The sequence below is a fragment of the Fusarium odoratissimum genome (assembly GCF_000260195.1).
Source record: "Fusarium odoratissimum NRRL 54006 unplaced genomic scaffold supercont1.22, whole genome shotgun sequence".
Lineage (NCBI taxonomy): Eukaryota > Fungi > Ascomycota > Sordariomycetes > Hypocreales > Nectriaceae > Fusarium > Fusarium odoratissimum.
The window spans coordinates 134,490-158,528 of record NW_022158707.1 but is presented as its reverse complement, the minus strand read 5'-3'; the positions used below and the strand labels follow the sequence as shown (position 1 = coordinate 158,528).

The 24,039-nt window shown below is 49.0% G+C and overlaps 10 protein-coding genes and 1 non-coding gene across 11 annotated transcripts; 4 read left to right on the top strand and 7 right to left on the bottom strand.

Moving 5' to 3' along the window:
• Positions 1–112: 112 nt before the first annotated feature.
• Positions 113–986, top strand: FOIG_11505 (uncharacterized protein; the record flags this gene model as incomplete). Its single annotated transcript, XM_031212077.1, has 4 exons — positions 113–136; positions 185–562; positions 612–750; positions 799–986. 4 exons carry the CDS (start codon positions 113–115, stop codon positions 984–986), a joined length of 729 nt encoding a protein of 242 aa, XP_031058054.1.
• Positions 987–992: 6 nt separating this feature from the next.
• Positions 993–1,277, bottom strand: FOIG_11504 (uncharacterized protein; the record flags this gene model as incomplete). The annotated part of the gene is made up of 2 exons (XM_031212076.1): positions 993–1,177; positions 1,226–1,277. The coding sequence occupies 2 exons, from the start codon at positions 1,275–1,277 to the stop codon at positions 993–995; spliced, it is 237 nt and encodes a 78-aa protein (XP_031058053.1).
• A 44-nt stretch (positions 1,278–1,321) lies between these two features.
• Positions 1,322–1,847, bottom strand: FOIG_11503 (uncharacterized protein; the record flags this gene model as incomplete). Its single annotated transcript, XM_031212075.1, has 2 exons — positions 1,322–1,750; positions 1,815–1,847. 2 exons carry the CDS (start codon positions 1,845–1,847, stop codon positions 1,322–1,324), a joined length of 462 nt encoding a protein of 153 aa, XP_031058052.1.
• A 588-nt stretch (positions 1,848–2,435) lies between these two features.
• FOIG_11502 (ATPase) lies at positions 2,436–7,387 on the top strand. The gene is made up of 5 exons (XM_031212074.1): positions 2,436–3,667; positions 3,723–5,249; positions 5,317–6,261; positions 6,316–6,549; positions 6,601–7,387. Exons 1-5 carry the CDS (start codon positions 2,624–2,626, stop codon positions 7,246–7,248), a joined length of 4,398 nt encoding a protein of 1,465 aa, XP_031058051.1. The 5' UTR covers positions 2,436–2,623; the 3' UTR covers positions 7,249–7,387.
• A 162-nt stretch (positions 7,388–7,549) lies between these two features.
• On the bottom strand, positions 7,550–10,260 carry FOIG_11501 (uncharacterized protein). Its single transcript, XM_031212073.1, has 8 exons — positions 10,107–10,260; positions 10,011–10,034; positions 9,844–9,962; positions 9,331–9,791; positions 8,990–9,282; positions 8,497–8,934; positions 8,193–8,443; positions 7,550–8,144 (listed from the first exon to the last, which is right to left on the bottom strand). Exons 1-8 carry the CDS (start codon positions 10,194–10,196, stop codon positions 7,655–7,657), a joined length of 2,166 nt encoding a protein of 721 aa, XP_031058050.1. The 5' UTR covers positions 10,197–10,260; the 3' UTR covers positions 7,550–7,654.
• A 602-nt stretch (positions 10,261–10,862) lies between these two features.
• Positions 10,863–12,634, bottom strand: FOIG_11500 (uncharacterized protein; the record flags this gene model as incomplete). The annotated part of the gene is made up of 2 exons (XM_031212072.1): positions 10,863–12,418; positions 12,474–12,634. Coding segments are annotated over 2 exons (1,625 nt in total), but the record flags the coding sequence as incomplete, so codon positions are not given.
• An 876-nt stretch (positions 12,635–13,510) lies between these two features.
• Positions 13,511–15,903, bottom strand: FOIG_11499 (uncharacterized protein). The gene is made up of 6 exons (XM_031212071.1): positions 15,750–15,903; positions 15,334–15,699; positions 14,917–15,278; positions 14,327–14,869; positions 14,085–14,280; positions 13,511–14,026 (listed from the first exon to the last, which is right to left on the bottom strand). The coding sequence occupies exons 1-6, from the start codon at positions 15,820–15,822 to the stop codon at positions 13,671–13,673; spliced, it is 1,896 nt and encodes a 631-aa protein (XP_031058048.1). The 5' UTR covers positions 15,823–15,903; the 3' UTR covers positions 13,511–13,670.
• Positions 15,904–17,600: 1,697 nt separating this feature from the next.
• On the top strand, positions 17,601–19,246 carry FOIG_11498 (uncharacterized protein; the record flags this gene model as incomplete). The annotated part of the gene is made up of 4 exons (XM_031212070.1): positions 17,601–17,812; positions 17,860–17,929; positions 17,977–18,090; positions 18,143–19,246. The coding sequence occupies 4 exons, from the start codon at positions 17,601–17,603 to the stop codon at positions 19,244–19,246; spliced, it is 1,500 nt and encodes a 499-aa protein (XP_031058047.1).
• Positions 19,247–19,931: 685 nt separating this feature from the next.
• FOIG_11497 (uncharacterized protein) lies at positions 19,932–21,959 on the bottom strand (the record flags this gene model as incomplete). The annotated part of the gene is made up of 4 exons (XM_031212069.1): positions 19,932–21,083; positions 21,147–21,505; positions 21,559–21,578; positions 21,634–21,959. 4 exons carry the CDS (start codon positions 21,957–21,959, stop codon positions 19,932–19,934), a joined length of 1,857 nt encoding a protein of 618 aa, XP_031058046.1.
• Positions 21,960–22,626: 667 nt separating this feature from the next.
• Positions 22,627–23,286, top strand: FOIG_11496 (uncharacterized protein; the record flags this gene model as incomplete). The annotated part of the gene is made up of 1 exon (XM_031212068.1): positions 22,627–23,286. One exon carries the CDS (start codon positions 22,627–22,629, stop codon positions 23,284–23,286), a length of 660 nt encoding a protein of 219 aa, XP_031058045.1.
• A 208-nt stretch (positions 23,287–23,494) lies between these two features.
• FOIG_11495 lies at positions 23,495–23,585 on the bottom strand. The gene has a single exon. It is a non-coding gene; the product is annotated as a tRNA-Pro (tRNA).
• Between the last annotated feature and the right edge of the window lie 454 nt (positions 23,586–24,039).

Below are 24,039 nucleotides of genomic sequence, written 5' to 3'. Positions count from 1 at the left end.
AGAGACAAGTTGGTTATGGCTGGGCTGCTATGGACATAAACTCTGCCAAATCCTCCTCTAAAGTTTTGATCTGATAGAACCAAGTTTTCTCTCTATTATACCAACTTCTGAAATGGCATCTTTTGAAGGGAACGTGGTAGGTCATCCTTCCCTCGTGCAACATTGGTCAGGAATAACATTTCAGATCGCTGTAACCGGCGCTGGATCAGGCATGGGTCTAGCCACAGCAAAGCTCCTTGCTGAGAGAGGAGCTACAATTTCCCTCGCTGATATCAACGAAGAAGCACTGAAGAAGGCCAAAGACTCGCTTTCGGGTGACAAGCATATCTATCAAGTGGTAGACGTCAGCAAAAGTGACTCTGTGGACGCTTGGATCCAGAAGACCGTCGACACTTTCGGCAAGCTCCATGGTGCTGTGAACATGGCTGGCATTATTGCTGAGCCAGTACCTCTCACTGAGTACAGCGATGAAGTTTGGGATAAGATGTTTGCAGTCAATACCCGCGGAGTGTTCAACTGCCTACGCGCAGAGCTCAGAGCCATGTCCGCTGGGGCTAGTATTGTAAGTTCGAAGATCAGCGTAAATTGTTTAACCACTCATTGTCCGTCAGGTCTCTGCTGCAAGTGTCTTTGGTCAATTCGGCGCTCCCGGACATGTCGCATACTGCGCAAGCAAAGCAGCTGTTATCGGCCTTTCGCGTACAGCTGCGAAGGAAAATGCCCACATACGAGTTAACTGTGTCTCGCCCGGTATGATCTAGCGGTTTACGGGTCTCAATATTGGCTGACTGTTCTTAGGGTCCGTGAGTACTGCTATGAACGAGCATGATGACGCAGAACACATCAAGCGCAGTCTTTCGGGGACTGTGCAAAAGAGACGAGCTGATCCAGTCGAGGTTGCTCGTGTTATCGCCTTTTTACTCAGCGATGAGGCATCCTTTGTGACTGGCGCGGTATATAATGTCGATGGTGGATGGGTATGCTAGATTTGTCTAGATGCTGGACAATGAAAGGTCGTCGTGCCACAATACCTTTTTATCATCTGTGTCCTCGTCGGGCGTAAAGATCTCGGGAAGCAGGAGGTATAATTCTTTTGCGATACGTAGGTTGTACATGACTTCATCTGCATCCTCCTCATCCCCTTCTCTAACAGCCTTGTCCATTGCCAGGATCTTACCTTTAATCATGATGAAAAGGAATGAGTACAACCAGCCATGGGAAGAACGAAAAGGGCCACGATGAACATCGAAATTGTAGTGATCGCCCCAGAAGAACATCATTGAGACCAGTCTATCGGGTATAAAACCCCAGTCTGTTTCTTTCAGAGTACCAATTGCTGGAATGTCGATATGTCGAGCAGTTGGGCATGATGGCGGGCGATGTTCTCTACCAGGGTTTTCTTATCTTCCATAGTCATCTTGCGCCATCGAGTCTGGGCTGACGTGCCGGAAACATGGTCCATCAAAATCCACTCAAACCCAATCTCGTTATCTCTGGTGTCGTTATCTCTGGTGTCATCAAACGCGATAACTCTAGGCACTGGTACTGTCGAATGCTGGCTGAGCCATCCCAGTGTCGCGACTTCGCCGGCCATCTTGTGCCTAGGGTCAACTGGGAGAGAAACTCTCAAGACGAATCTCTGATCGTATCCAACTTCCACCACGTAGATCTTGTTGAACCCTCCTGAAGTCAAGAACGATACTGCACAAAGTGCTGGATCGTCAAGCTGTAGCGTCGTCTGGCAAACAGCCTTGATGTCGTCAATATTTGGCTCATATCCCCATCTTGTCTGCAGCTCAAAGGTAGATTTTTACCCAGACAAGGCCTTCGCAAGAAGATGGCAGCATGGCAATTCATCTATGTTCTGACGTAGGTATGAAACAATGTTCGTTCTTGCTTTGTTGATAATAATGTCATCCGAAGTTTAATCGAAGGTTTCATATTCTACACGTACAGTGCATCATATTGAATTTGATCTCAACCTAGAAGCGACTTACCTTCAGCTAACAGAATTTGTGAAATTATTGTAAGTCTTAGGGGTATTCCATAAATTTAGGATTGAGCAGCTGAGGCTTAGGCCCACGCAGCGGAGCCCGTAGCTATCTATTACGGATTCCGCAAAACCCGTTCCCAGACTTGGGCTTGGCAAAGTGACAAATCTGCGAGAAATCACCCTGAATATTGATGTTGCCAAGATATAGCACGTCGATCCGTTGATGGCGATGAGTCTGTGGCGCTGTCCTCCATAAAAGGGGAGAGGTCCGGTGCTCGGACAGTCCGAGATGCCGCAAGGCCCCACTATTTCGGTCGTCCACTCCGTCCGGCCTTCAAGTCAATGTGTATCATGACGGAATTCCAGGGCCGGTATGTCTGGGCTACGGATGTCCGTTGCTACGTAAGATAATGCTTGAAATGAGTGACTGTTCGGGGTAAAATTTGATTCAGTCCACGTCTCTAAAATAACTCTTCCATTCTGACTCCAAGTTATAAGATAACCCAGTGCAAACCGTGCCATTGACTTGACAGCAACGATCCTGTCACCATTCTTTCAGTCGCTATCTAATTAACAACCATCCATCATCTTCTCCAATAATATTATCCAAATCGCTTGACCCAAGACCGGATGAATCCTCCAAACGATCCGCGTCCTAGTGACGCCCCTTCCATGTCCTCTGCCACGTTGGGTGACAGGACGCGGGACAACAACGACCTGTCTGATGAACCTGAGTACGAAGAGGAAATCCACGACTTGGCGCGCAGGTTTACGAGTCAATCTGCTGCATCGGGTCATGGGCCATTGTTCCCCTTGAGTGATGGCGGTCCCCTTGATCCGCAGAGCCCCCATTTCAACTCCAAGAATTGGGCCAAGGCCTATCTCAAGACCCGGACCGAAACTGCTGATGGTAGTACTCCTCGCACTGCCGGCACCGCGTTCAAGAACCTCAATGCATACGGCTTTGGCCAAGCGACCGACTTCCAGAATACTCTGACCAACATCGTCCTCAAGGCTTCGAGTTTCGCCAGAAAGATATTTGGGGACAAGGGTCAGCGCATTGATATCCTCCGTGGTATCGACGGGTACGTCGAAGCTGGAGAGATGCTATGTGTTCTAGGTCCTCCAGGCTCGGGCTGTTCAACCCTGCTTCGCAGTATTGCAGGCGAGACCCACGGTTTCCACTTCGGCAACGATACAGTCTTGAACTACCAGGGCATCCGGCCCGAGCAGATGAAGAAAGCCTATCGAGGCGAGGCCATCTACACGGCCGAAGTCGATCACCATTTCCCGCATCTTACCGTCGGCGATACCCTTTACTTCGCCGCCCGCTGCCGATGTCCTCCAAAGGACAAGCTTCCTCCTGGTGTCACAGCTCGAGAGTATGCTGAGCATCTTCGTGATGTTATCATGGCTATGTTTGGCATTTCACATACCAAGAACACTCGAGTTGGTGATGACTACGTCCGTGGTGTCAGTGGCGGCGAGCGCAAGAGAGTCACCATCGCCGAGGCTGCCCTGGGATATTCCCCTCTACAGTGCTGGGACAACAGCACACGCGGTCTCGATAGCGCCAACGCCGTTGAGTTCTGCCGTGTCTTGCGCACCCAAGCTGATACCCTCGGTATTGCCTCTTGCGTCGCAATCTACCAAGCGCCTCAGAGTGCCTATGATGTAAGTATTCCACGCGTGTTGTTCAATCTACCTCCGTGGCTAACTTGGTACATAGCTATTTGACAAGGTCATTGTCCTGTACGAGGGCCGTCAGATCTACTTCGGAAGGACGGACGAGGCCCAAGCCTACTTTGAGAACCTCGGCTTCATTTGCCCCGAGCAACAGACAACAGCCGACTTCCTCACTTCGATGACCAACCCAGCCGAGAGAATAATCCGCCCCGGCGCCAATCCACCTCGAACTTCGGACGAGTTTGCCCGGGCCTGGCAGCATAGCCAGCAACAGTCTAGACTTATCGACGAGATCGACTACTATATGGAACAACATCCCTTCGATGGACATGATCTTCAAAAGTTCTCCAAATCCCGAAGGCTCGATCAAGCCGCGGCTCAGAGGGAACGGTCTCCCTTCAACCTCTCCTATCTACAACAATATACCATCAACCTCTGGCGAGGCTTCACTATGTTGATCGGAGACCCTAGCATCACTCTCACCATGCTTATCAGCAACCTATTCGAGGGACTGATTATTTCGAGTATTTTCTACAACCTGCCTTTCAACACCACAAGCTTCTTCCGTCGAACCATTTTGCTATTCTTCATCGTCCTCATCAACGCGTTCTCGAGCATCCTCGAGATCATGACTCTGTATGCAAAGCGAAAGGTTGTTGAAAAGCAGTCTCGGTACGCTTTTTACCATCCGAGTGCCGAAGCCCTGTCAGCAATGGCCACTGATCTCCCGTACAAGGTCGTCAACTCAATTCTTCTCAATTGCACGCTATACTTCATGTGCAACCTGCGTCGCGAACCGGGTCCATTCTTCGCTTTCCTTCTTTTCTCATTCTCGATCACTCTCTGTATGTCGATGATGTTCCGCTTCATTGGCTCTGCAACCAAGTCCGTTTCCCAGGCTCTGGCCCCTGCCTGCATCATCCTGTTGGCTTTGGTCTTGTACTCAGGATTCGCGATCCCTCCCGCTTATATGCAGAACTGGCTTGGCTGGATCCGATGGGTGAACCCTGTATATTACGGCCTGGAGAGCGTGTTTTTAATCGAGTTTGTCGGTCAACAGTTCCCCTGCTCAGACTTTGTCCCGCATGGTCCTGGTTACGAGAGCTTAGGCAACGGCGAATACGTTTGCAATGTGCCCGGATCTGTACCCGGCCAATCATTCGTCAAGGGTGAGGATTACTTGAAGGCCTCATTTGGCTTCGTCAACAGCCACCGATGGAGGAACTTTGGCATCATCATCGCCTGGACTGTGTTCTTTATGGCTCTTCACCTTTGGACTACCGAGTATGTCGCTTCGGAGCGCTCAAAAGGCGAAGTGTTGGTCTTTCTCCGGGAGGCTATGCACAAGGTATCTGGTAAGCGGGTCAGCGATGAAGAGTCGGGTGTTCCTACGCCTACAGGAAAACAAGAGGTATCTGGTTCTTCGAGTGAGAAGGTCGAGGTCGAGAAACAAACGTCCGTCTTCCATTGGAAGGATGTCTGCTACGACGTCAAGATCAAGAGCGAGACGCGCAGGATTTTGGATCATGTCGATGGTTGGGTCAAGCCTGGAACCTTGACGGCTCTCATGGTTAGTACCTTCTATACTGCAGTGGGATTTATTTTACCCCGGTTCATACTTACTCACGTACTCATAGGGTGTCTCAGGTGCCGGTAAAACCACTCTTCTCGACGTCCTCGCCAGTCGGGTGACAATGGGTGTTGTCTCCGGTGATATGCTTGTTAATGGTCACTCTCGCGACTCTTCCTTTCAGAGGAAGACGGGCTATGTGACTCAGCAGGATCTGCACCAGGCCAGTTCAACGGTACGAGAAGCGCTACGATTTAGTGCCATGCTTCGGCAGCCAGCGAAGTACTCCAAGCAAGAACGACTGGACTACGTCGAGACTGTCCTTTCGCTCCTCGGGATGGACGCCTATGCAGATGCCATTATCGGTGTCCCAGGCGAAGGCCTCAATGTTGAACAGCGCAAGAGACTTACGATCGCTGTTGAGCTTGTCGCACGTCCGCAGCTTTTACTCTTTCTCGATGAGCCGACTTCTGGACTCGACAGTCAGACTTCCTGGTCTATCTGCGACTTGATGGAGCAATTGACCAAGAGCGGTCAAGCGATATTGTGTACCATTCATCAGCCTTCTGCTATGCTTTTCCAACGATTCGACCGCCTACTTCTGCTCGCAAAGGGTGGAAAGACTGTCTATTTTGGTCAAATCGGTCAGAATTCGCAGATCTTGATGGACTACTTCACTCGCAACGGAGGCCCGCCTCTACCGCCCAAGGCCAACCCAGCAGAGCATATGCTTGAAGTTATCGGGGCGGCACCAGGTACTCATACTGATGTCGATTGGCCAGCGGCATGGAGACAGTCTCCAGAATACAGGGCAGTACAAGAGGAGCTCGAATCTCTCAAGGCGTCACACCCATCGCCTACACCTACATCAGGCGGCGCTGACCCCTCCGAGTATAACGAGTTTGCTTCTCCTCTATCTACACAGTTATGGGAAGTCACGAAGCGCCTTATTATTCAGTACTGGAGAAGCCCGGGTTATATGTACTCCAAGGCCATTCTCACAGTCGGCGCAGTAAGTCTTCCCTCGTAAATCTTCATTCTTTCACACAAGCTGACCTCGCTCTAGTCCTTGTTTATTGGACTTTCTGTCATGAATGGCGAAAATACAGTCCGCGGTCTTCAGAATCAGATGTTTGGCGTATTCATCTTCTTGACCATATTTTCGCAGGTCGCTGAACAGATGATGCCGGCCTTTGTGGAGCAGAGGACTCTTTACGAAGCTCGAGAGCGTCCCGCAAAGACATACTCTTGGCAGTCATTCATGTTTGCCAATCTGACAGTCGAGATCGTCTGGAACTCGGTAAGCTACGTCACACTTCCTCAGACAGATCATTTCTGATATCCCGTCTAGTTCATCGGTATCTTTGCCTTCATATGCTGGTACTTCCCCATCGGCCTCTACCGCAATGCTGAGTACACGAACGAGGTCCATTCTCGTGGCATCACCATCTTCCTTCACGTCTGGATGTTCTTCCTACTCGCTTCGTCTTTCGCCCACATGATCATCGCCGGACTTCCCAACGCTGATACTGCAGGTGGTGTCATGAACCTGCTGTTTATCATGATGTTCGCATTTTGCGGCGTCCTCGCTGGCCCTGATGCTCTGCCCGGTTTCTGGATCTTCATGTACCGCGTCAATCCTTTCACATACGTGGTAGAGGGTTTCCTCGGCACGACTCTTGCCAACGCGCCTGTTACTTGTGCCGACAACGAGATCTTGGAGTTCAAGCCTGCGAATGGTACATGTGAGGAGTTTCTGTCGGATTACATGTCCAATATGGGCGGATATCTTGTTGGTGAGAGTTCAGGCAGCAAAACTCAGTGTCAATACTGTCCTATGGCAGATACCAATACCTTCCTGAAGGGGATCAATGTTAGTTTCGACAACCGCTGGAGAGACTTTGGGCTACTTTGGGTTTACGTTGTCTTCAACTGTGTGGCTGCAATTGCTATCTACTGGTTGGCTCGCGTCCCTAGGAAGAAGAACAAAAAGGAATAATGCTATCTCTTGTTGCAAAAGATCGCATCAATATAGAGTCTTACACATAGTTCAGATTACTTTTACCATTTCACTTCAAGCTCAATAATCTTCTTGCATATACAATAGACATGGCTCTAATTTTATCAATTTGTTCCGATAATAAAACTCGTTCGATCTTAACCTAAGTCTAATAAATATTATTTGTAAAGCTATGACTAAATCCTTTTAGTTTTACTGAAATCTCATAATCTTATCCTGATATCTGGCGACCCTTTGGCCTCATCTCCGTAACCCCGAAGCAGGTCAAAACACAATGTATCGATGGTAAAGACAAGTGACATCCGCAGAAACCACAGCCTCTGTCAATTATCTTTAACGTATTCTACTATGGTGGCAGTCTTATATTGGCTATAAAGGTCTATGGCTATGATTGGTTGTTGTCCAGCATCATGAATATCTCTTGGTTTTGCTCAAACCAGTTCCCCAGCTCCATGTTATGGTCAAAGCTATCCTCCACGATATTCCCTGCTTGTCCTGTTGATAAGCCCCCGTAATTAATCTCATTTGCAAGCTGTGTGCCATCGCTAAAGCCCTGCATATTTGCCTGCATGTTCAGGTGACTGGGCACAGGAACCCCCGCCTCGAAAAACAACATCTCAAATGGTGTATCAGGTATACGCCCTGATACCTGGACCGGAGGGTTATTAGTCCTCGATCCCACATACTTGCACGCGACTTCATACATAAGCTTGAACAGATGAAGCTGTTTTCTGTATACGTTTGGAAGATCTGGGGGTATCATGTCGACTGTTTCAACCACGGCTGCGAGCGGCTCCAAGTGAGTCGGGTCGCAAGTCTCGATGGCATGGCAAAACAAGACCATGAATGGCACCAGAGGTACCGCCATGAGGCCCCTGGTCCTTTGTCAGTTGAAACATCTCTGCCAGCGATGGAGGTCTTACCAATGCATGTAAAACTCAAAGACGATGGTTTCGACGTTCTTGAGCATAGACAAACAAATCCTGTGTTGCTCAAGGCCATTCTTTGCTGCTTCGAGACATTCATCGCAAAAGGCTGAGGATGTCAAAGACGCAGGCTTCACTGCTCTGAACACCAGACAGCGCATGGAATAGTATGCTACCCTATCGGTCCTGCGGAAGACCTCGCTCTGCTTTTCGCCGATGCTCGCCCCAATTGACTCAAATAAGTGTTCCTGCGAATGTATTAGAGAACCATCGCCCATTCTTGGATGGGTCTTGGACTGACTTCTGCCAGACTCTTTGTTTGGAACAACTGCTCCATCTCAGCCGCAAGTCTCCTCGCATTCGTCTCTCTCTGAATATCCTGCTGAAGCAAAGAACCCGGACTGTAGAGTATATCATAGATTCTTCCTTGAAGGTTGCAAAACCTTGCCCATTTCGCAATGACCGGAGTAGGTCCGTCTCCCCTATCCGCTTCAAAAGCCTCAAAGTCAATAGTGATTTCTCCATCTCGGATCAAGACTGGCCGACTCAGTCTCAAAGCGAGCATCTTGTCGCAAAGATGGATGTATAAGATCAGTTTAGCCCGTCGTTGCTTTGCTTCTCTCGACTCTGGCTTTGGCAGATTTTCCCGGGTGAAACCTAGTGTCTGGCACATCTGTACTGCTGCAGCAAGACTATTCCAGGACATAGAAATCCGGCAATTCTCGAGATGATAGGATGACTGGACTTCTGTTAGTGGCATGCTCTTCGAAGGGACTTCCTGCCGAGACACTTACAGCCATGAACAGGGCGAGTATGTAATCGGGTGTACAGGGCATGTTGAAGGGAAGGCCAGCCAGGATAGACTCCAAGTTTTGCCGACAGACTGTCGCCTGAGCTGCAAACTCATTCTTGAGAACTTCTTCAGTCTCAACGTTGCCGCATTCGTGCAATAGGCTTACCAAGCCAACATGCGTAACGATGAGATCAGCAAGGGTAGGCTTGCCAAAGTAAACTGTCATAAGATACTCGACAAATTGATTGATGCTGTGAAACTCTGCACGCCAGAATAGCTGCAACCTGGAAGACTCTACAACGATATCAGTATGTTCATAAGGACAGGTGTCGCACGGATTACCTCTCAGTCTCTGTACAGCCATCATGGCCAGGTTAACAGGAGGGAGCTGAAACCCTCCATATTCTTGAGGTGACAATATTCGTTGCGTATCAACAAGACGTGTCTCATCAGCTGTAACTTCCTTCCCCGCCAAGATCTTCCGCAGTGCGTCTAAGTGACTCTTTATCTCTGGAAGTGTTTGCGATGGCTGATTGCTGTCAACGAATTGTTGCAAGAAGTCCGTCGCAAATGTAGCCTGTGTCGTCAAGGTGACATCGCCTTCGAACTCTGAGCCTTTCTCCGGGCCTGTTCTGACATTACACGACGGGGAGCTCGCATGGGATATTGGGGTAACCTGTGAACTAATAGCAGTATGAGCAGCTGACGAGCCTCCTTGTAGCTGCTGAGGAGAAGAAGTGATGTTGTCGACAGCGAGGCTTATCCGATCAAGCTTTCGCGAAATGGCGTCCAATTTGGACTCACTGCACCTCTTGTGAGTTTTCTTACTTGGTCAATGCTCTGGTTACTACTCACTAGCCATCAGATACTAAGATCTGCTGACGTTTTGCTCGAGGCTTGAAGCCAGTGGGGAACGAACAACCAATATTCTTTCGTTGACACGGTCCACAAGGATCTCCTCGGTCGCATTTGATCTATGAGGGGTCAATGAAGGCGCTGCTGAGATGTACGCGTTCACCCACCTTTCTTTGTCTACATTGGTCACACTGGCAGTAATAAGCCCAATTGTCAGTTGCCATCCGAAATTACAGCACAGCATGCGATGGGTCTCGGCTTACAGAGAGTTTATGCTCGGGAACTCGACGCGTGCCCGAGACGGCGTTTTCCTCTCCATCGCTTTCGTTTGGATCCACGTTCATCGTTTTCATTAGGCTCGATTGACTTGTCAAAACATTTAGGAAATCTTGGAACACTCGGATTCGTCAAAGACTCATGGATATTGGCCTACAAAACGCCAAGGCCAAACCTCATCCTTGATGATGGCATGTGTCTCTTTCGGGCAAAGGCTCGGTTTCTCGGAGCCCCGAAAGACCGCAGAAACTGACTTATCCACATCGGGGGACGCGATTGGTTTGGAGGCTTCAGAGCAGGCCAGCTACCCTGAAGGTAGAAGAAATGGAGCAAGTGATTTAACATCACGATCAATAGGGCTCAGGTGTATAGCTTGATTAACTACAGGCATATAAATATTAATTCTTTCTTTTGGTACAGATTGAAGTTCTTATACATACAGTTTCCAGGGACGATGAGAATCATGTTGTAGTAGATGCTCAAGCCTATGGCGAGAGATTTTGCTGTGTGTTTGAACCACAAATGATGGTGGGTCTGGAAGCTGTACAAAGACTCGATTCGTGGAAAAAGAGGCTTGGGCTAACCAGATCTGAAGTAGACGATGAGTATTTTGACGTCACAGAGTTCAACGCGTTCTCTCTTATCGATAGTACGCGACGACAACGTGTGTTAAGTTGGACCCAGAATAAACACAGGTAAATACAATACTCCGTAGTTATTACGGTCACGACAATACATAATCTCGGCTTTCTTGAATAGGAAAATACGTTCCTTGTTGTACTGTTTGTAGTTCTATCATTGCTTGGCGAACAAAAATCTAACACCGACGTCATAATTACTCAATGAAAACCGAACGCTCCAGAACACCCAAAACATCATCCTGCCTCAACAAGCCCCGCTCTACCACCACGTCCAAAAACGGGCGCTCTTCAGCCAGAGCTGATCTCACGATGCTTGACACTTTGGCATAGCCAAGGCTCGGGACAAGAGCTGTTGCAAGTGCACTCGCGTCAAGAAGATGCTTCTCTGACGTCTCCTTGTTTGCGATAAGGCCCTTAACGCAACGCTTGGCGAATGTCTTGGAGACGCTCTTGAGAAGCTGTATGCTGTCGAACAGTCGGTCGCAGACCAAGAGTTCGTAGTGATTGATTTCCAACATCCCTTGCTGGCATGCCATGGAAACGGCAGCGTCATTTCCAGTGATGGCCAGCGCCACTTGACAAACTGCAATCGGAATGACAGGGTTGACCTTGCCCGGCATGATGGAAGAGCCAGCCTGGACGGGCGGCAGAGTAATCTCAGCAATACCGCCGTTGGGTCCCGAAGAGAGCAGAATCATATCGTTTGCAATCTTCCACAAGCTATTGGCGGTGTTGCGCAGCTCGGCTGAGAGGCGTGCACAAGTATCCATGTTCTGCATGCCGTCAAACGCGTCGCTACATGGTTGCACTGCAACTCCCAGCGACGAGGAAAGATGCTTGAAGACTGCTGCTTTGTAGCCTGACTTGGATCCAAATCCAGTGCCAATAGCAGTGCCGCCCATGGGTAGAACCAAGAATGAGTCGCGGATCGTGCTGAGATGTTCTCTGTGTCTTCGGATGACCGCTTCGTGAGCACCAAGAGCCTGACCGTAAGTCATGGGCTGAGCATCCTGGAGACAAGTCCTTCCAAGGCGAAGGAGAGTAGAGTATTCCTGGCGCTTCAGAGCGAATGCGTCCGCGAGCACCTGGAGAGCACCCAAAGCACCCTCCATAGCGCGGTACACAGCAAGCTTCATAGCTGAAGGTACAGCATCGTTCGTAGATTGTCCCATGTTGACGTGATCATTGGGATGAACAAAGGTGTAATCGGAAAGAGCTCGTCCTGAGTTCTTAGCAACGATGTTGGCGATGACCTCGTTGACGTTCATGTTGGTAGAAGTCCCACCAGAACCCTCCATCATGTCAACTGCGAAATGCTTGTCATGTACTCCAGTTTTGATCTCCTCGCATGCTTCAGAAATAGCGGTGGCCTGCTCAGATGTGATAGTGCCGACTTCATAATTAGCACGAGCTGCTGCTTGCTTGATTACAGCAAATGCGTAGATGAAATCTGGCCAGGTGGCAATGGGTCGTCCTGAGAGAGGGAAGTTTTTGATGGCGCGGAATGTGTTGATACCGTAGAGAACATCGCCTGGGAGTTCAAGCTGACCGAGACTGTCTTTTTCGAGACGCTTTGTCTCGATGGTCACGGTGACTTTGTGTCCGTTGGCCCCTTTGACCAGTAAGCCGTTCGTTGGCTTGGGCTCGCTGGGAACAACCTGACCAATGTAAGCACGTGAAGGTGGTTGCGTTGGGCAGAGATAAGCGGCTTACGGTCCAGATGATTTGAGTGACCGTCATCGTGCCGGCTGCTAGGCTGACAGACTTTAAGATTGTTTCAGGTGATGAGGATGGTGCTAGTATGGTGTCTGTGCTGGCTTGTTGTGCTCTCTCGTGAGATTCGAGAAGTCTGTTGCTGAGGGCGCTGCCCATCTATATAGAAATGAGTGGTGTTGCTAGTGAGGCCCCCAAGGCTGTTGACATAGCCCGGTTTTCTCTCCAGTCCACGGGGTGAGGCTTTCAGCGGGATGAACCGGTGAGAACAAAACCGAAAGTCGATGGTACCTCCAAAACCCATGGCCGCCCTACAAGAGGATGCAGTCGCGGGTACTTGCATATAGCCCATCTGTCTGATATACGGCTGACCAACTAGGTGTCTTCCCTCCCATGCTTCGGCCGCTAAAACATCTCAGCCGATGCTGAAAAAGCTCGCATTAGCGGCCGAAGAAAAAGAAGGGAACAAGAATTTCGCCCGCGTGACATATGCAGTGCCATGATACAACCAGGGATCTGCACTCAACGGGTTTCCGACGTGGCAGATCCCTACTGAGCCGATAATCAGCATTTCCGGTCTATGGGGGAACATTTCCTACCCCTCCATTAGCGTTGTTGTCACGTTCCCCTCCTTTTGACACAGAGACAACGTATGTGCATTTCTAGGCGCTGTACACCGTTGACAATTGCCGGTTGACCGGTGTGCTGGGTTGTGGAGCAAATCGAGCGATTTGCCACTCAACACTCGTCAGGCATAGCGTCAGATCTGGCAATGGCCGGGTCTCGGCCTTGAAATCTGAGGCCATACCCAAGCTCGGGGAGGCAATGACTTAGACCTCGACCCCGAGTGACAAAAAGATTGGTCTAAGCTTAGGAAGCTCTTTGAGGAGTTTATTATGGTACCCTCTGTCAGGCTCCTGAGCCTTCTGTCTCCCCGAGGCCAAGCCATGTCATTATCGTCTGGGAGGTGTCTCGAATCACAGTTGCATTTTGAGGTTACTTGTCAGCCACGTGGTTTGTCAGAACATAAGCATGCAGAAGGGTAATGTCGGTCTTGTCTTATAGATTGTCTATATCAACTTAGCCGAGCTTGCCAGATAAAATATTCTGTTGTGAAACTATCAACAGCGTCATGCATCATGTACAACCACACCTTCAACACCAGTAATGTTGAGCGACGAACTGCTTCTCTTATTTTTATGCCCACTGAGAGCAATTATTTAAAAACTCCACCCAATCAACGTCAGACCATAAGCCTTCGCAGAACTCTAATGATGGAACCTCAAATTCTGCTGGTCTTTCAATCGGTCCGGCATCTTCATTGGTTGTGAGCATTTGAACAATGCTGTCTAAGTCGGCTAGTAAGGCGTTGTGATCTCTGGCAGCCGGGTTACCCGCTTCAGCCATTTCCTTCAAAATGAGGCGGCATTGACTATAGAGGTGCTCGTCGTTAAGCTCGGAGGTTTCGGCAAGCTCGGGAGCGACAGCCTTTGCAATAGAGATGATAGAGAGGCTACTGAAAGCGTGCACTGAGTCCCAATAACCAAATCGTGCTAATCGGAAAGTTAGCATTCGTATTGTGACCGAATCAGGGCTTGTTAAAGTGCTCACCATGTTTACCGCGATGAAAGAGGTCTATTAGTATCTTGCAGTTATTCCTCGCTGCATCATGGCCTTCCTTGGTCAGCACCTGAATTCTCTGTCGCATTGTTGCATTCAACCTCGATTCGAGATGATCAGAATCAACTCCCTGCAGCCTAAGAGACAGTTTCTTGGAGAAGAAGGGTCGAAGTAGTACCGTGAAGCACTATTAGAGTCAGTAAATGACGTCGGAAGTTTGTCCACGGACCTACCTGGTGATATCTCAAGTATAGCGATGCAAGCCCGCGAGCGCATGATCGCTGGCTCATTTCCTCCGGCACACCGCTTTTAAAGTCAAATGAGATATATGAAGGTACCTTCTCCTTCCAAGACCGCAGTGTATCGAAACACGGCCATAGCTCGAACAGCATTGTTTCTAGGTCTGACACCCGTCGTAGGTGACCGACAGATTCCATGATCTGGCACTTGATCTCGCATATTTGTGTCTGCAGTGTCTGAACACTTGGATCGAAAAATTGATCCATTTCTGATTCGGGTACGTCTCGTGAAGAAGGCAGTCCGGCGTCGAACTTGTTCGCAGCGTGCGCTGGGGCCAGTCCTAGCTCTGCTACGACCATTCTCTCCATACAAAAGGATGTCCACCATAGACGCTTTCGGTGCTCGATGATGACCTCTTGACCAGAAGGTGACAGATTCGGAGTCCTGTCAAGAAACAAGAGCTTGGCCACTGCTAAACTCTGCGTTGCGTATTTGTAGGCCATTCTGCGACGATTCAAGGAGTAGCAGTAGAACGCCTGTTATAAGTAAGATGGCGCCGAAAGTGTCGGGACTGACCGCTCACCATCAAATTCAATGCCTCAACATCCTCTGTTGTGGGCTCCTCCGATGACACATTTAGCAAAGCGACAGCTTGCTCGAACAAGTCTGATCCGGGAGGTGTCGGGTTCTCGGATTGTTCAGTTGTAGGTTCGCCAGATGGCTGCGATCCATACATGAATGTTGTAGCCAAGGCAAAAACAAGAGACGCCCTTGAAAGCCAGCTTCTGTCTTGTGATTGCGTCTTAGGGTCTGTGAATAATAGTTGAACTCGTTCCCTGAAGTCTCTTCGAAGAAACCAGTGGTGGTCACAGAATATCTCCTCGAAGGTGTCAAGTAACTTCATAGCCAGCGGCGCTGAAGGAAGTTTTATCAATATCCTCGGCTCTGAACAGGATTAGACTCCCAAGTTATCATTTCTATCAATGTTGGAGATACATACCTATCAAGTCGGATTTAAGTACCGCATATGAGTATCCGCCTTGCTGCTGAAGCCCATCGGGACTGTCAGGCAGCGCCATCTGCCGGAGGTCATAGACAAAACGTTCTGCACTGCAGTCATCTGACATAATAGCCCGAGCTGCGACTCTGCTGCTAGTCGAGGTACCCGGATCCGAAGGGCTCTGTGATTGTCCTGAATACTCTGGTATATCATCTGTGAAGCTGGAAGTCAAGGATGACGATGGTCGAGAGCTTGCAGCTGTTCTCTCAAGATCCCGTAGGTAGGCTTCTGGTACGGTCACGTATGTAGTCTTCACAGGGTACACGCATTCTCGCTGGCGACGAGCGCAGCGTCCACATGGATGAGCTCGTTCTATCAGTACACTTGTCAAACGTGACAATGAGCAGCGTGCTTACCGCCGTCGCACTTCAGCTTCTGAGAGTGACAAACTGTGCATGCTACTGTGCTTCGGCCCTTGAATCTGCCCATGGCTAACAAACAGAATCGATATGCAAGCTCTACTCGCTAGTGACCGTTGTGACAGGTATCTCTCTGTGCATATACCCTGGCTATGAAGCTCTGGAAGGAAACGTCCCATCAAGTGATCGGGGAATTGGGGGCTGGACCCAAGTCATTGGCCCTAAGAGGCTTAAAACGGCAGGAATTTTAGTGGATGCATCGATTGCAGGACAAGGTTTTACGCGATTCAGGCGCGCCACCCCCCAGGGAGCAAGAAATCTTAAGACTTTAGAAGAGGATACTAAAATAAACTCAGTAAAAAGCCCTAAGCTTAAGCTAGAGTCAACTAAACATTTTCGTCATCTAGGATGGAGGTCCACGACAGGTGCTTCCATTGCTACATAACTATAGTCTGGGTTTCGCGTGAATCACATTGAACTCCTCCATTAAGTGGCTCAAGGCTTCGAAGCCTAATGCTTTCTTTTCTCTTTATCACTGAAGCAATGGGCTGGAAAGCATCGTCGGACATCAGACAAAGCTTGGAGGAATTGGAGACTTGGTTCGGTGGGGAGCATCGGCTGGCGCACATTAGCGGCCGAACATGAATCTGACATCTCGTGATTGGTCTGTTAGGCACCTTGAAGCAGGTCAGCTCCCACTGCATTAGCGGCCGACAATCCCAAGGGTCACTGGATTATGACCTGTAGATAACGACGCAGGAGAAGAGCAGATCATAGCCAGATGCAAATGGCCATAATCTGAAAGCAACCTCCGTGCGCCCATGCATCTTGATGCGCATGTGCATGCCAGACCCAGTTGCCTGGACCTATCGACACCCAGAATTGTTCAATTCGTCTAGTCCACGGTATGAACTTAATTTGTCGCCTAAGAAAAGGATCAATCATCCAGTTTTGAGTTTTTAGCAACAAAATTAGGCCGGCTGACTTGCTTATGCAGCCGAACTTTGCTCTCGACTCGGAACCAATCTGTAATTACTGACTAGACAGACCCCGGGCTTAACATGGGGAATTAATCATATCTTTAACAACAGCCGAATCTGGCCCATGGGGAAGAGGGGTAAGCTAAAGGTTACCAAGGGAATGACTCCAAAATTTTGACATCGTGATGCGGGGAGATCATCCAGTTTGCTGGAACCCCATGTTGAACCGAGAAAACTTTAATTCTGCAACAGACCTGTTCAAACCAGCTCCATTAACTCTCTCAATGTCACAAATATCCAAAGAGATGAGGATGATTGAAGATTTAAGTAGATTTTAATGATCAGTTGAAAACGGAGATTCTGATAGTCCTATCTGAGAATGGAGATATGAGTTCCAGTTCTCGAAGTCGAATGTCTAATCACGGCTACCCCGTATCATGACACCAGTGGAAAATCCGGGGAACTAAGATAGCGACAACGCTAACGGCCGCTTTCATTACCGAGCCGAAGCAAAACTCGTTTCCCTAAACTTGCCTATCTCGTGGTTGAGGCAAGGGTTCCCCGTGTCGTACTCCAGAACAACAAAAAGTCCGGGAAATTGGCTTCCTCCTAACGGCCTCTATGCCTACCGAGCCGACAACAAGTTCCTTGTCCTATCTTACTATCATCTGTGTAGCGTCTTTCACAAGGCTACCCCATGCCAAGCAACTACGCAGAGTCTGGGGAAGCTCCCCAGGCCGATGAGACACCAAGAGTTTTGTATGCATTGGAGATGTATAAAGACGAGCGGTGCCAGCCGGGGTCGAACAGCTCCTCATCATTCAGGGCACCAACTCATATTTCAGTCAACAGCAGTATATACAACAACATGGATACCGAGAAGAAGCCCCACGCCAGCATGGACGAGAATGAGTCTTGCGACTCCAAGAGCCAGGGGCAAGTCATATCTCCTAAGCCTGAAGCTCTTCAGCATCTTTCTGATGAGGAAATCACGGCTCTGGAGAAGCGTCTCAGACGCAAGATTGATCTTCGCCTGCTTCCTTGTATGATCCTGATCTACATTATGAACTATCTTGACAGGTAAGATCTTCGGCAGAACAGAGTTAGTTGAGATATTGACAAAACAGGAACGCTATTGGGGCTGCTAGACTTGGAGGCATGGAGGAGGATCTGGGATTGAAGGGCAACGAGTTCCAGGTATGAGAAACATGAAACTTCTTTCATGCTTGTACTGACCATTGTAGACTGCCGTGTCTGTCCTTTTCGTCGGCTATGTTCTCATGCAAGTTCCCTCCAACATGCTGCTGAACAAAATCGGAAAGCCAGCCTCGTACCTTACGGCTTGCATGATCGGATGGGTATGGTTTCCCCCACATGCTCAAACTTTAACAATGAAGCTGACAGAAACAGGGTGTTCTGTGCGCCTCCACCGGAGCTGTCCATAGCTTTGGTGCCCTCACTGCAGTCCGATTCCTCCTTGGCTTCGTCGAAGCGGCCTTCTATCCCGGCGCTATGGCAACCCTCAGCGCCTGGTATGTGCGAAAGGAACTTGGCGTTCGAACTGCGATCTTCTACTCGGGATCTCTCATCTCGGGCGCTTTCTCCGGACTGATCGCCGCCGGCATCATTGACGGAATGAATGGTGTCGGTGGGCTTCTGGCCTGGCGATGGATATTTATCCTCGAAGGCTCAGCCACTGTTGTCATCGCCTTCTGCTGCTACTGGATTCTCCCCGACTTTCCAGCAACCACCAAGTGGCTCACTGAAGAGGAACGCGCCATTGCTCTGTGGCGTATGGAGGTCGATGCCGCTGGTGAAGAGGACTGGACTGCAGGGGACCAGCAATCTCTCTTTCATGGCTTTAAGCTGCTTCTCCAAGACCCCAAGAACTGGATCTTGATTGTTGTCTGCTACGGAGCTGCTAGCGCTATTGCTATTAACAGCTTCTTCCCTACTATCGTGAAGAGCATGGGCAAGGACAGAATCACCACCCTCTTGCTGACCGCACCTCCATATCTACTGGCATGCATCGTCTGTGCGGTTGTCGCATGGAACGCTGACCGGGTTCAAGAGCGCTTCTGGCATACGAGCTTGTCTATTGCCTGTGCGCTCGCAGGCTTCATCATCTCGGCTTCTACCACCGGTATTGGCCCTCGCTACTTTGGTGCCATGATCATGCTGCCTGGCATCTATTCTGGTTTCAACATGTCCATGGTATGGACCGCCAACACGAACTTCCGACCTGTTTCTAAACGAGCTGCCGCGCTGGCATTCAACAATGCCCTGGCAACCATCTGCAGTATCTATGGATCTTTCTTGTATCCCAACGGCGCTGAACCGCGATTCATTCTAGCCTTTAGTGTCAATGCTGCCATGGCCACCATCGCTATCATTGCCAGTGTTGCCCTTCACTTCATTCTCAAGCGTGCTAACCGGAAGCTGGAACTTAGGGAGGCCGAGGAGGAAGCTGCGGGACGACATCTTCCTGGATCTGGCTTCCGATATCTTACCTAGAGAGTACCGAGAAACAGCATAAAACTGAGAAATCTAGTCCTTGGTTGTGAGAGTCTTTAGTCATGTTAAGGAGAGCTTGGAAGAAACTAGTAAGCCCTTTAATCAGATCTTTTGCACCTTGATTCAAATGGGAAGTTTTGTAATTAATCATCATGTACTTAGTGAAAGACAGCTGGCTACTGCAGATAACACCACATGATCGATGGAACTGACTCCCCCAGAGCTATAATTGACTGGGAGTGTGTGTCAACCATGCCTTTCAGGGTAGTGACTGAGATGCCTAAGTTTCTATAAGGCCCAACTTGGGAAGAAGAGCCAAAACGCGACAAGTACGGGGATGAGGCCGTACAAGACATGGTTGAGAAAGGAGACGGCAATCTCGATAATGAAGGGAAGGCTGGCATTTATTGGGAACATCTGATGGAGTATGAACAAACGCAATTACGAAAGGTCTACGTGGAAACCATGTCTCGACAGTCTCCCCGGTAGGGCAAGCTCGTTGCTAAAAGCACGTTGAAGGGGAGCATCCCAGACTGGAAGAAGTACTGCAGTCCTAGAGTGTTGGAGGCCATGAAACTATTCTTAGGCATGAGGCAGTGACAGGTCAGCCTCGCTATAATCTCGGTGTTTTAGAGTGTTATAATCGTAAGAGTTGTTTACCGCTAGCGTATCTCTCGCCTAATGTCTATGCCACTATCTTCTCCATGACATTGGTGTCATCCAGATACCATGTCAAGGACTCCAACTCGTCGGTAACAAACTTCTCCGCCAATGTCCATCCATTTCCGAACCACCCAAACTCATTATCATCACAATACTTGTACTCAAAATCTTCCCAACGAGGACGGCTCAAAGTGCGCACACAATGCAAACTACTGCCAGGCCACAATGCCGTGATCCGTCCGCGCTTCTGCTCCTCACGCGAAGCACCGGTCTCATAGGTCTTGTACCAAGAATTGCACTCCTCTGCAAAAACAGTCTGTTTGAAGAAGTTATCACAGTAATCGGTAAATGCTTGAACCATATTTTGCTTTGGCTCAATGCGCGCGATGTTATCGTAGGCCATTCGAGCTATAATCTTGGCGATGTAGGTATTTGTCTTCTCAATCACGAGTAGGAGACTGCCAGCGCCGGGCATCGAATTAGGACCCATGGATTGGAAGAAGTTGGGAAAGCCATCTGTACAGACGCTTAGGTATGTCTCCGGGCGTTTTTGGAAGCGCTCTCGTAGGTTGACTCCACCAACACCATAAATGGGGAAGCTTCGGCTGGCGGGTGAGGTTTGGAAGCCAGTCGCGCAGATGATCACATCAACTGGATGATGTTGGCCATCCGCAGTGAATATTCCAGTCTCGTCAATTTCGGTAATGCCAGAAGTGATGGTATCGACCTTGGGAGATGCCAGCGCCTCGAGGTAACCTGGGCCGGGTGACATACGCTTGCAATAAGGCGAGAAGTCAGGTTGAAGGTGCTCATAGATATCAGGTCTCTCCTTGAGTCTTTGGATCATGGACTCTTGAGCTAGAAGCCGAAGGTTGGTCTGTTCTGAGGTCCCGCTGAAGAGAACACCAAAGTTCTTGTTGATGTTGTGCTCGATGGAGCGTCTGTACTTCAAATATGCCTCTCGATCTGTCTCCCAGTTTTGAATCTCGTCTGGGGAATACTTGAAGTTGCCGCCTGCTTCTTTGATGCGCTGTCTGGTCTCCGGATCTCCGAAGAGACCAACAATCCAGGACCTACCGCGTATGTAGTGATCCATATGCTTGACATCAGGTAATATTGCAGGGACAATCTGGAGTCCACTGCTCCCGTTTCCAATAACAGCGACAGACTTATCCTATGATTCGGCCTCTCATCAGCAAACTACCTTTTCAAGATCAACATAACTAGTACTACTCACCTGTAGATCAACTTGAGGGTCCCAATTCGCACTATGAAGCAGCTGTCCTTTGAAAGACTTGATGCCGTTGATATCAGGCCATCTCCACTCATTCAAAACGCCTTCGCCAGTAACAAGTACATCGGCGGAGTCTTCATACTCGAGACCTGTCGTCAAGTCTTTGAGCTGGACAAACCACTTATTGGTGGTCTCGCTCCACCGAGCACCGGTACACTTCTGCTGGAATCTCATGTGCTTCCTGATGTCATATTTAGTGGTAACATCTTTCCAGTACTGAAGGATCTCAGGCGCAGAGGCAAAGAAGGAAGTCCATCGCGGGGAAGACTCGGAGGTCAACTGGTATGCATGTGCGGGTACATCTAAAGTTCGTCAAAACGATATTACACATGAGCGCTTGGTAGTAGATGCTCACCACAGGCACAGCCAGGATATCTATAGATGAAAATGTCAGCTTTAACCTTCGACCACTCAAGTTATACGGACTTACCTATTCTCATACCATGTCCCGCCGAGCTCAGGGTTCTTCTCATAGATGACAAGCTCCAGATTAGGGACTTGCTTTCTGAACTCAATGGCACCGCAGATGCCAGAAATCCCGGCACCAATGTAGATGACCTTAAGTGGGCGTGCCTGATCCGTACATCGCTGCGATACCCAGGGCTTGGGGCTTTCTTTTGCCGCTGAGTGTGGTGTTCCTTTCGCAGTGGTGTTATGGTGTTCTTCCTTGGTTGTAAATGAAGCATTGCTGGTAAAGTTGCCGGTGGAAAGGTAACTCGGCAGTTTACTGCTACTGTCACCAAGCGCGTTAGGCATCGTGACTTAAGTGGGATATAGGTGAGGTATGATGGAAATGTGATCCAAGGACAAGACCTGCGGCTTGAAGGTTTATATGGGTGAGCAGAGCTTATCTTTCACGACTGTTTGCTTTTATCACAGGGCCAAATCATGGCGAAGCAACACAGGGCCCCAGTTGCCGAGTCAAGGGCCCTCTGTGCGTTGGTGTCTCGCTGCTCGTTATCATAGCATTCATGCCACAGAATCACCGGCAGATACGAAAAGAGATAAGCCTAATGCATTACCCCGCGGTTCTAGACGCAATCTCGCGTATTCTGTCCTTCATTAGGTTAAGGATACCACGGTTAAGGTTTCCGATTATCAGCGGTTAGCAACTCCGAGCGCTATCTCCCCGCAATTCTCGGAATAGCTAACCGTTAGCCATGTGAGCCACTAACACGCAAACCAAAGTGATATCTATCACTGGGAATTGTGGAATGGAGCCCCTCCCCATCTGCCATCTGGAAGATATAAGTAGTGGTGGATAAGAAAGGAGCATTGTGTAGCCATCATCCCACGCAATCGTACTGTCGCGTCATTGAACAACAAGTGCTACGACTTTCGTCCCATTGACCTTCAATTCTATTCCCCTGCTCCAATTCACATCCTACAAAGGCCTGGAGCGTACTACCATTCCACTGTCAACATGGAGACTTTGCCAGAACCAGTTCTGTACCACTTGAAGCCAACCAAACTGATCCCTAATTCACCCAAACCACTGCTCCATTACAAGAACGCTTTTGTCAAAGATGGTCAAGTCGATCGTACCAAAGCATTCGATACTTTTTGCGGCAATGAGTGGGACGTACAATGGGTCGTTAGATATGGTCAAAATCAGCGATCCCATTATCATTCCCAGTCCCATGAAGTTATGGTAGTTGTCTCCGGCCCTGGCCGTATCCGCTGGGGTGTTGCAGACTTAAGCGATGACCCACAAGAGCATACTTCTGGAACAGCCTATGAAGACGGCGGACTGGAGCTCGAGGTCAACGTGGGAGATCTTTTTGTCATCCCAGCAGGCGTTGCACACAAGTCATACGATCCATCCGCTAACACGGCATCTTTTGGTTGTATGACTGGAGACGCTCGTGGTATTGCTGCCGACAACCCGAGGATTGCTGTTGCAGAGGTGCCACTTGAGGGATTCTGTATGATGGGGGCTTATCCGAGGGGGTTTTCATGGACATGGGATGAGGGAGGCGATAGTGCAGACGACTTCAAAGCAGTATGGGACGTCAAGAATCCTGCCGCTGATCCATTCACTGGAGATAAAGGTGGTATTAACCAGTACTGGAAGGTACAGTGAGAGCCTAAGAAAGGGACGATTGTCGTGACTTTACATAGTTACACCAAACTTCATAACCACCTAAGCGAGGTTATAAATAAGAGGTTCTATTTAATTAGTCTATCTTATTGTGATGGTGCTTTGTAACGGCATCGAAAAAGACTACAAATGCAAAAAGAAGGATGTTTCAGAGTTATACTATGGTAAGACACGAGAATGGCAAAAGAAAGGGTCTGGCCGGGGATTGAACCCGGGACCTCTCGCAAGCTGAGCTGTAGGGTTTTCCCTAAGCGAGAATCATACCACTAGACCACCAGACCAGGAAGGAAATAGCACGTGATGTGGTTAAGATTTCGGCTCCAGGATAATGTTTATATTCATCGTCAATGAGAACTGCATACTCTCCAACTCTTTATATATTGCGGACTTAACTTCATTATCATATAGGTGATTGAGTTCCATGGCTGTAATAAAGCTCAAGCAGATTATAGACAGTAGTATCTATGTTAACCTAGGTTACCTAGTAGACATCTCTTAAGTTTAAAGTCTATTACGGATTGCTCACACTATTAACCCTTGCTGGGCAATAAAGTCATGTCTCCCGCATTGCCTATCATGACCTAGATATTACAGGTCTCGGGGCTCGACTGTCTTTTGAACCGTTGATAGGGAGACAAAAAAGAAGGTCAACTGTGAGACTCATTGTAGTAAAACAGGTCTAGCTACAGGCGAAGTTGTCAAACTGGTCTACAATCTCTATGAACAAGGCTCACT